Source organism: Narcine bancroftii, chromosome 6 (genome assembly GCF_036971445.1).
Source record: "Narcine bancroftii isolate sNarBan1 chromosome 6, sNarBan1.hap1, whole genome shotgun sequence".
NCBI classification, from domain to species: domain Eukaryota; kingdom Metazoa; phylum Chordata; class Chondrichthyes; order Torpediniformes; family Narcinidae; genus Narcine; species Narcine bancroftii.
This window is the reverse complement of record NC_091474.1, coordinates 64,543,345-64,557,357: the sequence shown is the minus strand read 5'-3', so window position 1 is coordinate 64,557,357 and position 14,013 is coordinate 64,543,345. Positions and strand designations below refer to the sequence as shown.

The window sequence follows — 14,013 nt, the reverse complement described above, 5'->3', positions numbered from 1 at the left end:
AGGAAGTAAACTTTATGTAGTTGAGTTATAGTATTACCATTCGTTACGATGTTCGTAGGTTTCCGAGGGATATTGGTAAATGAAGGTAAAGTTTATTTCTGATTAAAGGAGGGATGTCATGATAATGAATATGTATGAGATGTACCGGAAGTCACGTGGTATGAGAGAGAGATAAGAACACAAGCAGGAGAACAAAGGAAACCGGAGAATAAAAAGACACTAAGAAGTTTACCTGATAAACTTGTGTTTAATGTTTTATTAACTTCACATTTCGGGCCACAAATGTGACAGGGGCATACTGGTGAGCTCAGTAATCAAAAGGTATTCCAAGGACGACCTCCAGTGCAGTTGACAGAAGAATTCTCATCATAATGGAGAAAAATCCCCAAACGCTTGTCCAACACACCAGAAACAATCTTCAGTAGGCAGGTGTGGATGTGTTAATGACGACTGTCCACATGAACAGAAATACAGAAGCTGCTCTGCAAGATGCAAACCATTAGTTAGCCACAGAAACAGGATGGCCAGATTACAGTTTACCAAGAAGTTTTTAAAAGAGCCTGCAGAATTCTGGAAAAAGATTTAGTGTATAAATGAGACCAAGATTAACAGCGATGGCAAGAGTAAAATGTGAAGGTGCAACGGAACTGCCCAAGATCCAAAGCATACCACCTTATTTGTGAAACGTGGTGGGGGTGTTATGGCTTGGCATGTTTGGCTGCCATAGGTACTGGCACACTTGTATTCATTAATGATGTAACTGCTAATGGCAGTAGCAAAATTAATTCTCCGGTTTCCTTTGTTCTGCTCAGGTTTGAGCAAATACCTCCAAATTCATTGGACAGCACTTCATCCAACAGCAAGACAATGATCCCAAACATCCTGCTGAAGGATCAAAGACGTTTTTCAAAGCTAAAAACTGGAAAATTCTTAAATTGCCAACGCAGTCACCTGATCTAAATCCAATTGAGCATGCCTTTCATCTGCTGAAGAGAAAACTTGAGGGGACAAGCACCCCCCCAACCCCCCCCCCCGAAAGAAGCAGGTGCTGAAGTCAGCTGCAGTCAAGGCCTGGCAGAGTATCACCAGAGAAGATACTCAGCACTTGGTGATGTCCATGAATCATAGATTTCAAGCAGCCATTGCATGCAAGGAATATGCAACAAAGTACTAAACATGACTACTTTAATATACATACTATTGCTATGGCCCAAATATTATGATTCCCTGAAGTGGGGGATAATTTCTACGTGGTCAAACCAAAGTGTGTACAAATCTCTTCTAATAAAATCTGGAATGTGCACTTTAATCACACCTGAATTGTTTGATCACAAATTTAAAACTGTACACAGGGACAAATTAAGGGGAAAAAAGAAGTGTCTTTGTCCCAACATTATGACAGGCACTGGCCTCACACGAAATATTATAAAAGAAGTGTCTTTGTCCCAACATTATGACAGGCACTGGCCTCACACGAAATATTATAAAAGAAGCGTCTTTGTCCCAACATTATGACGGGCTCACACAAAACATTATTGACAAATGGTGGAGTTGACTTGATGTTCTTGAGCATTACACTTGAAAAACAGACCAAAAAATTGCCAGTTCCATTTGTAATTTCCCAATGGAGTCAAACCATGGTAAGCATTTCTCCCTCTGTCTTCCTACAAAGTATAAATTAATTGACATAGTAAGCTTCGATTTAATTTAAAAATAGACCAAATACTTGTCAACCCTTGGTGTACTTGATTCTGAAAAAATGAACAGGATTTTCAGAGTACAAAGTTTGTAGGTGAATTGGTCACATTACTATATTTGGGCAGTGCAGGTTTGTGAGCCGGAAGAGCTTGTTACCACGTGTATCTCCAAATTTAAAAAAAAAACTAAAGGTTTGAAATACTTCTAATATTTCATTATCTAATCCCGTTACAAATGATCTCTAGGAGGGTCAATGTCTAAATGTCTAAATACTAGGAAAGGTTTGGGAACCCAGCCTTTAAATTTTAAATTTAGACAGGCCATTTTAGCCCAGGAGTCCATGCTGCCCAATTTGCACCCAATTAACCTACAGCCCCAGAATGTTTAGAATGGTGGGAGGAATCTGGAGCCCCCTGGGGGGAAAACGCACATGGACATGGGGAGAAAATACAAACTCTTTACAGACAGCACGGGGGAGGAAACTGGAGCCCCCCGGGGGGAAAACGCACATGGACATGGGGAGAACATACAAACTCTCTACAGACAGCCCGGGCTTCAAACCCCAGTCCCAATCACTGGCTCTGAAGGTGTTGCGCTAACTGCTACGCCAGTCGTGCCACCAGAGTAATGAATGCCACAAAGTTTAAAACATCGACAATGATAAATCTAAAGTTTCTGTGGTTCACATTATTAAACAGAAATAGTCGATTTCTTATCTGGTTGACAAGTGTTTTCTGCATCTAGATCAACAACAGAAGATTGCCTGATTCTCATCTGCTGTGGGCTGTATGATCTTTTGAGAGGAATCCTGCTCATCTTGCCAGATGTAATGCTTGCTGATGTGATGGACAAGTTAATTCAACCAGAAGCATTGATAGTCCTTGTTAATCATCCAGCTCCAGTTATACAACAAGGAGTTATTAAAGTAAGAGAAATAAACAGTTGATCCATTCATAGATTTGGTCAGGACAGCCTGAAGTCTACACAAATGGATTACCAGAATGTCTAACACTGGATGTCATAATCCTTGTTAACAGTGTTGTAGTGAACAAACCTCATCTCAATTACATTCTCTGTTGATATTGATTTTACCTTTTATAATAATCTAAATATTGAAATATCTTTTCCACAGTGAATGTACAAATTGTCAATGATAGTACAGTGCTGTGTCTGTCAGAAAGGCTAGAGCACACAAGTAAAGTGGTTTACAGTTTTCTTGCCTGAATTTTGGCTTGAATTTTTAAAAAAAAACGTTATTGATTTTGAAAATATTGGAGATGGAAGCAGGTTTCAATTCAGTGTGCGGAGAAGTTCGCAGGTAATGAGCAAATAATGGTTTCATTATTTTGATGGGAAAGGTTGATCGATCTGACAGCCTTAATGAGTTTGTAGGCCTTATCCTTTCTAAATTCCCATGTGAGATTATTCACTTCACCACATCAGTGTTCTAGGTTTGCATCCGTTAAAAGCTTAGTTTCACTTATTGCAATAAATGTTTAAGTTTTGTCCATTTGATAATACAAACCATGTGAGTTAATGCTCTCTTATCCCACCAAATTATCCCTCCATTTAACAAGATCTGCTTTAGATTGCTTCTCATCCTTTGACATTTATTCCATGAAGTATTTCTTGAAGTATTTCTTCAAGTACATGGACAATGTGGGCCATTTCATTCCTAAGAATCATATCTTCCAATCACTCTCACTTTGTTGTGGCAGAAATGTGCTGAGAAAGGAAATTCACCTGAATAAAAATAAAACTCACTCACTTTTCACTTTTATTCAAATATTAGCCCAATGATTCTACTCCCCACTATTGTAATTGTGCTATTCTTGCTTTGCAGCAACCAAGTGGATTTCGTCCTTAAGGATGTCCTCTCTTTCATTTTCTCTCTTCAGCATTGTATTTTCTTCCTTAATCTGCTCAATTTTCTCTCTATCATTATCTTTCTGGCACCTGCTGCACCTTGAAAGATTTGGGTCCAGTTTATCTCGTATTCTGAGCCATGTATCGGTAATCACTGCCATATTTCACATAGATAAACAAGAAAGATTGCAGGTGCAGGAAAACTAGAGCATCACACAAAATGCTGGAGGAGCTTAGCGGTCAGGCAGCATCTGTGGAAGGCAATAGATAAGGATGTGGGTTACAGCCTGAAACTATGACCATCTATTACCTTCCATGGATTCTGGCTAACTCACTGAGTTTCTCCAGCATTTTGTGTGGTGTCATATTTCACATTGTCATTTGCACCTGCTCACCAACTAAATTTTCAATTCTTTGTCCATTTCAACACTTTATTCACAGGTGTTCCTTGTGCTTAGACACAATTTAGATAATTTGTTGACTTTCTAATAGTGTAATGTTTAACTATTCATTAGTCTAGCTCTGACTACCTGTTTCAATCTGCTACCTGCCTTCTTCCTTTTTGTAATGGTGCTGGGGCTCATTCCTTTGCCAGTTTTTTTTTTAACACTGCCCATCCACCCCCAAACTGCAGTTCGCAAACCTTTTCACAAGAATATTGATCCATTTTCTGTTAATGAGGATGAACCTGGTCCCATTGTCCTAAAAATCTAAGACAATTGTAAGCCACTCACGAATCTCTCTTGTCCTCCTCCTGCTACAGGAATATCTATGAAATTTAATGCCCATTTTAAATTTCCTCTTTCTCAAGCATAGGATATCAATATTTTTCTTCTAATTTAATCACTTTTAATATGTAGTGAAGTAATTTTCTTATCCCTTACCCTTTCCTGTCTCCTTTTTTTAAAAAACGTTATTTATAATAATTTTTAAAAAGATAATACAGAATACAAACCCCGCTCTTACAAAAATATATTAGTAAAATAGATCATCTTAATTAGTGCATTAATCCCTCAATATAACCCACCCCAACCCCAACAACAAAAAAAACCCTATTTCTACAAAGTGTTGGAGCCTGTACAAAGATTAAAATATCCTTTCCTGTCTTTCCTGTTCCAAAGAGGTAACTTACCATGTGGGACTTAAGTTGTCGATGACAGAAGCTCCATTTTGTGTCTTAGTATTGATTATTTTATGATCATGGCCTTTCTACCCATCTTTGTTCCCCTTCTGCAGCTCTTTTGTTCCTTGGTCTGGACTGAAGTTTTTCTAATCAACAGGCTAGGCAGCATCTGTGGAAAGAGAGAGCTAATGTTCAGTTCACTTTCTATTTTAATTTCAGATTTCCAGCATCTACAGATTTTTATTTTCATGCAGAGGAAGAAACTCATTCCAAATGCGGGGAAGCGCATAATAAATTTTTCCCATATGGTATGGGAACTAAATAATAGTACAGAACTGCAGTTCACTGTCATGGGGAAAGTGGTAATTTCCTGGCACTTGTGTGGAACACATTACGGTTTATCAGATTAAGTAGAATTTGTGTCTGTTGTGCATGCCTGCAGAGACTATTTTGTTAGTTAACTTGTTTGAAGAAAACTAGTTATTGTGAAATCATTTAGTGACTCTCTCCATGCCAGATATCAAGTAGGAATTAATTAATGAAGCAGCTGAAAATGGTTGCAATTGGGACATCCACAATTCCAAAACTCTAGTGTCTTGGGCAGAAGCGATTGACATCCCAACTGAAGAAGCAAGTTCCTCTGCGTAGGGCATGATTTCAGACAATTTATTTTTTTTCATCCCTGATTCCCATTAATTTCATTTGTATTGGAGCTATTGACGACACTCACTCTGACCTCTCTACCAGATTTCAACTCTTCTGTTCATGTTTACATTTAAGGGTGTAATGAATTTTAAATGGGGATCTGGGAGAACCAAAATTAATTACAGTATTTCTGAGTGTGTTATTTGGTAAATGCTGTTTGATAACATTGCAGCTATCTGTCTGTCCCTTGGATGTTAAGAATGAGATGAAGGAACAGTAATCAGCTGTGCATGATTTGTCCTGCTTTTCTGTGAAGTGGAAATACCTGGGCAGTTTTCCATAGCATCAGGTAGATTCCTATACACCTTTCTTGAAGGAGGAGGAATATTGGTTCATCATTCAATGGTTGAAGTGGGTTAAGTGTAATGATGACATTCCCTTCTCCCTCTTTTACCTGCTGACATGGAATTCAGAGTTAGCATTGAATCACAGTCCCTTTCTCGAGCTTGCTTTTTGCGCTCTCATTGCAATCTTGTCAAGCTTATCTGATTGCTTGGCTAGTCTGTAGGGCTACTGTCCTGTTAGTTTCATACATTTGAGTGCTTTGCTACCCATTCTAGAGTTTTGGAATTGCATTCATGGAATTTGAGTTGCTGTCTCTGAATCATGAGATATTCAAATGAAAGAGAAATTATTTCTTTTGGCAAATGGGTCTGTAACCAGAAGCAACAGATTTAAAGTAATTGCCAAAAGTGCAAAGAATTTGAATCACTCAGATTTGGGATTCATCACTTGATTGATGGAAGCATATTCAGCAGCGAATTATGTATCACTAAAATGGAAGAAATTGTCGAACCAGCAAGAATAAGATTAATTGGTCATTTAATCAAAAGTTAGTAACGGTACAGTGGCTGAATAATTTCTGAGTCTGTGTGATTCCATTTATGTAGTTTCATAGATGGCATTTTTATTTTAAAAACTCCATCACATTTTCATAATTCTGTTTTATTAATAGCTGCTGGATGCCTATTTCACACGTGCATCAAAGGAGCAAAAGGAAAAATTCTTGAAAAACCATGGGTTTTCGTTGTTGGCCAATCAGCTTTATCTTCACCAAGGGACACAAGGATTGATGGAATGTTTCCTTGAGATGCTGCTGGGCCGGGCAGTTGATCTGGATGAAGAGTATGTCCATTTTGTTGTGAATTTTGTTGATGCGCATTGATTAAAGTCACCTTACCTAAAATAAAAATATCTTCTCTCACATCAGTTATGTATTGCTGTGGAGAAGATGAGCTAGTTAATCTGACAGTAGGTCCAAACCACTAATGTCTTGATTGTCTCTTGTGAATGAGGTAATTGGATGAGTGACATGCAGTTCAGGATAAGATGGAGATCTTCATTGAGTTGCCAGTGTGCAGCAATAGTTAAACTCCATGAATTATTGTAATATACCCTTGTGATTTGTACTTGTGATGTATTAATCTATACTCAACAATATAGCTTTTAATTACCCCCACCAATTATTTCTGCCCTTTGCTGTGATTCACCTCAACCTAAACTGATTCCATCTCGTATCTTGGAGGCTCAATGACCCAATGAGCCTACTTGTGCTCCTATATCTTGTGATCTTTTCTCTCCAAATCTTAAATCCATTAGACTTTATAACAGTTCTCACTTTGCAACTGTCCCATTAAGTAGATGAATGTTAACATTCATCCATTTTGATCACAATATGAAAATTTAACCAGAATTAAATTTAATTCTTTATTTCTGTTAAATCAACTACGGGTAATTTGTTCCAAATATTTGTTCTCAACTCAAGTCTTTTGTAATATTCATTCCTCTGCTAATTTTTGCCAAAATTGTTACTCATTTTTGTTCTATTATTATTCCACAGATATAACTTTTTGCTTACTTGGTTTGAATTTGATTTTATTTTCTGAGACCTTCCAACTATATCCAATTTTGCCATTAGGTTAAACAATTTTTTAAAAATATATTTACTTGGTTCACCATGATACTGGCCCAGGTCAATTTCAGAAACTGAGTGATTTCCTCTTTGCCCAGGACTGATGCCAGTGCTTCCTAAATCAAAATACTTACTTCCTATACCATTCTTCAACCTTGGATGAACTTTCAGTTGAGAGGGTGCTGAAAACATTGAGATGTTCACAGGTCTCTATCACATATGTTTGGAGCTTTAGGAGGAGACATGGACACATGTAGGATGCACAGTGCCCACCATAATGCTTGGGACAAAAACATTTTTTTTTCCTTTATTTTCCCCCATGGTCCACAGTTTTAATTTTGTTATCAAACAATTTGCATGTTATTCAAGTGCAGAGTCCTAATTTTATTCAAGGTTATTTGTATGCATTTTGGTTTGACCATGTAGAAATTACAGCACTTTTTATACATAGTTCCCTCTTTTCAGGGCACCATAATATTTGGGACATTTAGCTTCACAGGTGCTTGTGAGTACTCAGGTATGCTTAATTGCTTCATTGATGGAGGTATAAGGGCTCGACTTGCTTCGAAGCTTTTAATCACCTTTGAAGTCTGTAGTTGCTATTTTTCAACATGAGGAACACAGATGTGCCAATGAAAGTCAAAGAAGCCATTATGAGCCTGAAAAACAAGAATAAAACAGCAAGAGACATCGCCCAAATCAACTGTTTGGAACATCATTCAGAAGAAAAAGCGTACTGCTGAACTCCGTAATCTCAATTGGACTATTAGGCCAAGGAGGACCTCCACTGCTCATGACACAATTCCCATCATAATGAAAACAATTCCCCAAAAGCCTGTCCGACAGATCAGAAACATTCTTCAGGAGGCAGGTGTGGATGTGTCTGCAGAATACTTCTTGAACAGAAATACAGAAGCAACACTGCAAGATGGAAACCACTAATTAGCCACAGGAACAGGATGGCCAGATTGCAGTATTTAAAAGAGTCTGCAGAATTCTGGACCGGTGAGACCACAATTAACCTGTATCAGAGTGATGGCAAGAGCATTGTGTGGAGTCGCAAGATCCAAAGCATAACAGCAATGTTGCCACATGCATCTTCATTGATGACATAACTGCTGATGGCAGTAGCAAAATGAATTCTCTGGTGCATAGAAACACCTTGTCTGCTCAAGTTTGAGCAAATGCTTCCAAATTCATCCAACAACAAGACAATGATCCCAAACGTACTGCAAAAGCAACAAAGGAGTTTTTCAAAGCTAAAAACTGGAAAATTTTTGAATGGTCAAGTCAGTCTCCTGATCCGAATCCAATTGAACATGTCTTCTATATGCTGAAGAGAAAACTTCAGGGGACAAGCTTCCGAAACAAGCAGGAGCTGAAGATGGCTGCAGAAAAGGCCTGGCAGAACATCACCTTCTGTATTGGGGAGTTAATCTACAGAACATGGGCTTTACTTTAACTGTGTTTACTTTAACTGTTTTGGAGTGCCAAATTTAAGATAATTTATGAGGACTTTAGATCTGTGAACTACCTGGGTTACCAGATCGCAGCTGAATGCAGCAGTTCAGTTGCTTTATTCTCAGACGACAGGATAAAATAGTGGAAACCTGTGCCAAAACTGGGATAGTTTGTTGCACTATTCAAATAAATCACTTACTTGTATCTGGAAGATGCTAGTTTGCCATTTCTTCTGAATCTCTACTTAAATGAGACACGAGTGCTTGGGAGTAACTTAACTTGTTTTTATACTTTGATTGGGTAATTACCTGTGCATGGCTGGAACATCTACCAGTATGTGTTATAAATAAACATATTTTGCAAGTTTAATATTAATGTCCAACTTGGGATGTGCCTTTCTATGAATTTGAACAGGTTGGATCCAGATGCTGTGGCTCATATTGACCCATTCCATAAAAGGTGCATTATTCCTATGTTGGGCCTCATTGAAAACTCTCTCTATGAAAACGCATTAGTGCACCACATATTGTATGTTCTACTCCAGTTTCTGAATGCCTGCCCCAAGTTAACTGATATACTTCTCGACAACGGCTTGCTGTATGTCTTGTTCAACACCTTGGCAGCACTTAATGGACTACAGAATGGGTAAGAAATTTGTCATAGATGGTCTTAATGTATTGTAAATTCATATTGTGTTACATTCTTTGCAAATACCAAATGTCAATATTTGTAAGACAAAGTCTGTCCCTAATCTGACCATGCTTTTCCAAATGTGCATTAATCCTATCCCCGAGCATTGTCTCCAGTGGTTTTTCTACCGCTGAAGCAAGGCTCACTGGCCTGTAGTTTTTTTTTATTATCCCATTTCCCTTCTTGGACAATGGTGCTACTCTGTATCCAGGCCCCAGCAATCTCCTCCTTTACCTCTTGCAATAACTTGCACCCAATAATCATTCTCCGGGAATTAATCCCACTTTTATGCTCTTCAAAAGACCCAACATGATCTCTTTCTTGATTTCAAAATACTCCAGTACAGTAGTATTCTCTACACTGTGCTCCCTATCAATATTCTCCATGTCCTTCTCCTTGGTAAATACAAATGCAAAATACTCATTTAGTACTTTACCCTCTGTCCTATCCTTTCTCTCATCATGCTCTGTAAAATGCCTTGGACTTCTCTTCAACCCTGCTTGCCAACAACATTTTGCACTACCTTTTGGCCCTCCTAATGCCCTGCTGAGCCACTTCCTGTAATCTTTGTATTTCTCCAATCCTTTGTCTGATTTTAGCTTCCTAAATCTTGCATATACTCTTATTTCCTTTTTGATTAGATTTGTGGCCTCTTTTGTCATCCAAGGTTCTCTTACTCTGCCATCCCTGACCTTCCTCCTGACAGGAACATGTTGATCCTGTATTCTAATTCTCTGGTCCTTAAAAATTCCCACATTAATTTTAGACTTCCCTGGTAAGAGCTGCTCTCAATTAACTCCCCAGCTCTGACTAATAATATTATTTGCCATTCCTTGATTTGGTATTTTCCTGTCAGTTTCAGTTTATTCTTATAATTATCTTGAAACTTAAAGAATTATGATCACTATTCATAAAATGCTCTCTCACTCGAACTCTGATCACCTGGCCAGGCTTATTTCCCAATACTAGATCAGTGTGGCCACTTCCCTTGTTCAACTATATACATGCTGCTTTAAGAACCCCTCTTGGATGCCTTTCCAAATTCTATCCCATCTAAGCCTCTGACACTAAGGGTAGACCTAGTCAATAATGTGAAACTTAGTCTCGCGCTAGGACAATCTTGTTGCTTTTACACTTTTCCATAATCTATCTCTATATCTGTGCCTCAACCTCTCAGCAATTGGGAGACCAAAAATATAACCTGATTAGAAATTCAACATCTCCACCTCTTTTACCTCCTTCTCTAACCCATCTAAAACAACGAAAGACAGGAACGTTTAAGTTGCCAGTCCTATCCCTCTTGCAACCAAGTATCTGTACTAGCTACCACATTTCTAAGTACTGATCTAGTTCCCACTCCCCTGTCATTTTAGTTTCATCTCTTCCAATTGGCATTGGAAAACCTCCATGTGAGGATATTGGTTCCCCTCCAGTTTAGGTGTAACCCATCCCTTTTGAACAAGTATCACCTGTCCTGGAAAAGAGCACTATCTTCCTAGTTCTTGCCTCCCTAGCACTTAGCTCTGGTTGTGTCTCTGCAATTACAACCCTGAAGTCCTGCTTTTGAACTTGCCATTTGAACATTCCCAGACACAAAAAAGCCCCACCAAACACCTAAAACCTAAAATAACATGGGAATGATTGATAACTACACAGCCTATATAAAGTAGAAATAATGTACTGTATGTACATTGTAGTTTCACTTACCAGAATCAGAAAAACTGAGTTTTGACTGCCTCGCTGGCTGCTTTTTGTAAAAGCGAAAATCCTTTCATAAAAGCGAACACAGATTTCTTCATAAAAGCAAATTAGCAGAAAGCGAGTATTCGTGAAGTTCCCGCAAATCATTCTGCAGGACCACATCTCTTTTCCAACATTGTTACCAGTGTGGACCACATTTTCTGGCTGCTCACCTTCCCCTTTCAGAATATTCTGTAACTGCTCAGACACATCCTGGACGCTGGCATCATGGAGACAGCAGACCATCCTGGAATCTTGCAGTGACAGAAATGTTTCTATGCAGCCCAAAATATGAAGTGTCCTACCACTATCACTCCACTGATTTCACCCTTCCCTGATGAGCCGCAGAGTCAGTCATGGTGTCAGTGATGATGTTGCTGCTACCCTTTAATAGGTCATCTCCCTTTTATTCAAAGCAGTAAATTTCTACGAAGTGGAATGGCCACAGGGAACTCTGGACTAATTGTTTATTTCCTTTACTTTTACTGGTCATTTGACAATCTGCAGCCTGCATCTTGGGTGTGACCACATCACCATAGCTGCAATCTATGACCCTCTTGATTAAATGGATGATCCTGTTCATTCGACTCCAGCTCCAATTCACATAGAAATTGCAGCTGAATTACCCTTCTCGCAGGAAATGCCACTGGAAATCTCCCGTATCCTCTAGGAGGACCATGCTTCTACCTTGACTGACATAGCTACACCAAGTCTGAAAAGTTTACAAAAAAGAAAAAGGGCTAGTTTAAAAACATCTTAATTAAAATGAAAGACCTCATTGTCACAAAAAAAAGTTATTGAGAATCAAGTTCTGAATGCTGGAAATCTGAAAGGAAATCAAAATGCTGGATATTCTCAACAGATCATGCAGTATCTGTAGAAAGAGAGAAAGAGAAAAATATTTCAGGTCCTAGAACTTTCATCTCATCAGAAATGTCAACTATCTGTTGCCTTCCATGGATGCTGCCTGATATGCTGAGTTCCTCCCACATTTAGTGTTTTTCCACTTTTCCAACACAGAACAATACAGCATAGTACAAGCCCTCGGCTCTCAGTGTTGGACTGACCCATATGGTCCTTCCAAAAAAAATACTAAACCTTCCCTACCCCATAACCCTCTTTTTTTTCTTACATGTCTAAGAGTCTCTTAAATGCCTGCAATGTTTCAGCCTCAACCACCATCCCCGGCAAGGCATTCCAGGCACCCACAACTCTGTGTAAAAAAAAAAACATCCCTGATGTCTCCCATAAACATACCTCCCTTCACTTTGTACACATGTCCTCTGATGTTTGCTGATCCTGCCCTGGGTTACAGGTGCTGGCTGTACACCCTATCTGTGCTTCTCATAATCTTGTAGATCTCTATCAAGTCTCCTTTCATACTTCTACACTCCAAAGTGAAAAGTTCCAACTCTGCTAACCTTGCCTCATAAGACTTGTTTCCCAATCTAGACAGCATTTTGGTAAATCTCTGCACCCTCTCCAGAGCTTCCACATCCTTCCTACAATGAGGTGACCAGAACTCCACACAATACTCCAAGTGTGGTCTTCCCAAAGATTTGTGGAGTTGTGACATAACCTCTCTACTCCTGAATTCAATCCCTCTAGTGATGAATCCCAGTATCTCATAGGCCTTCTTAACTATCCTATCAACCTGTGTGGTGACCTTGAGGGATGCATAAATTTGGACCACAAGGTCCCCCTGTTCATCCACACTCTTAAACAACCGACCATTAATCCTGCACTCAGCTGTCTGGTTAGTCCTTCCAAAATGCATCACACACTTAACTGGATTGAATTCCATCTGCCACTTTGCTGCCTACCTCTGCATGCTGTCTATATCCTCTTGTAACCTTCGACAGCTCCATCAACAACTCCTCCAACCTTACTGTCATCCACAAACTGACTGACCCATCTTTCTTCCTCTTCAGGGGACCCAGAACAGATCCCTGCAGCACTCCACTAATCACTGACTTCCAAGCAGAGTACTTTCTTTTCACTACTACTCTCTGATTTCTTGCTACAAGCCAATTTTTTATCCACTCAGCCAAGGTTCCTCTGATCCTGTGCCTCATGGCTTTCTGGATGAGTCTCTCATGGGGGACCTTGTCAAATCCTTTACTAAAGTCCATATAGATCAAGTCTACTGCCTTACCCTCATCAATTTATTTTGTTACCTCCTCAAAAAACTCAATTAGACTCGTGAGGCACAATCTTCCCTTCACAAAACCATGCTGACTACGCTTGAGTAGACTGTACATCTCAAAATGCTCATAGATACTATCCTTACGAATCGCCTCCATTAGTTTACACACCACTGGCGTTAAACTCACCAGTCTATAATTCCCAGAATTCTATCTATTACATTTTTTAAACAAGTGGACTAAATTCCCATTCTACAATCCTCTGGCACCTCCCCTGTGGCCAAAGCGGATTCATATATCATAGCTACTGCCCCAGTTATCTCTTCCTTCACTTCCCACAGCAGGTTAGGGTATATCGCATCCAGCCCCAGGGACATCAATCTTAATGTTGTTAAGAAGATCCAACATTTCGCCTCCTTAATCTTCACATTGTCCAGCACACAGGCCTGTTCAATTTCAACATCACTGAGAGTATCATGGTCAATGTGGTTTATGGTGTGAAAAATAAAAAATTTAAAAAAAAAACCTCACTGAGATTAAGGTCCTTTTCTCTTGTGAATACTGATGCAAAGTATTCATTTAGGATCTCCCCAACCTCCTCTGCCTCCAGGCACATGTTGCCTCCTTTATGCTTTAGCGGCCCCACCTTCATTCTTGTCATCCTTCTGTTCTTC

At 39.2% G+C, this 14,013-nt stretch overlaps 1 protein-coding gene and 1 long non-coding RNA gene across 8 annotated transcripts in view; one reads left to right on the top strand and one right to left on the bottom strand.

Moving 5' to 3' along the window:
* Positions 1–14,013, top strand: part of lyst (lysosomal trafficking regulator) — a 344,523-nt gene that overhangs the window by 224,974 nt on the left and 105,536 nt on the right. For all 6 annotated transcript variants that reach the window (XM_069885166.1, XM_069885165.1, XM_069885164.1 and 3 more), the window contains exons 24-26: positions 2,443–2,623; positions 6,348–6,517; positions 9,180–9,410. In XM_069885166.1, the coding sequence (XP_069741267.1) occupies positions 2,443–2,623; positions 6,348–6,517; positions 9,180–9,410 (582 nt within the window). The remainder of the gene's footprint in view (positions 1–2,442; positions 2,624–6,347; positions 6,518–9,179; positions 9,411–14,013) is intronic.
* LOC138736157 (uncharacterized) lies at positions 3,360–12,063 on the bottom strand. 2 transcript variants are annotated; one of them, XR_011340119.1, is made up of 4 exons: positions 11,163–12,063; positions 7,886–7,963; positions 4,697–4,856; positions 3,360–3,423 (listed from the first exon to the last, which is right to left on the bottom strand). It is a non-coding gene; the product is annotated as an uncharacterized lncRNA (long non-coding RNA). The 2 variants fall into 2 exon arrangements; XR_011340118.1 differs by lacking the exon at positions 3,360–3,423 and adding an exon at positions 3,502–3,815.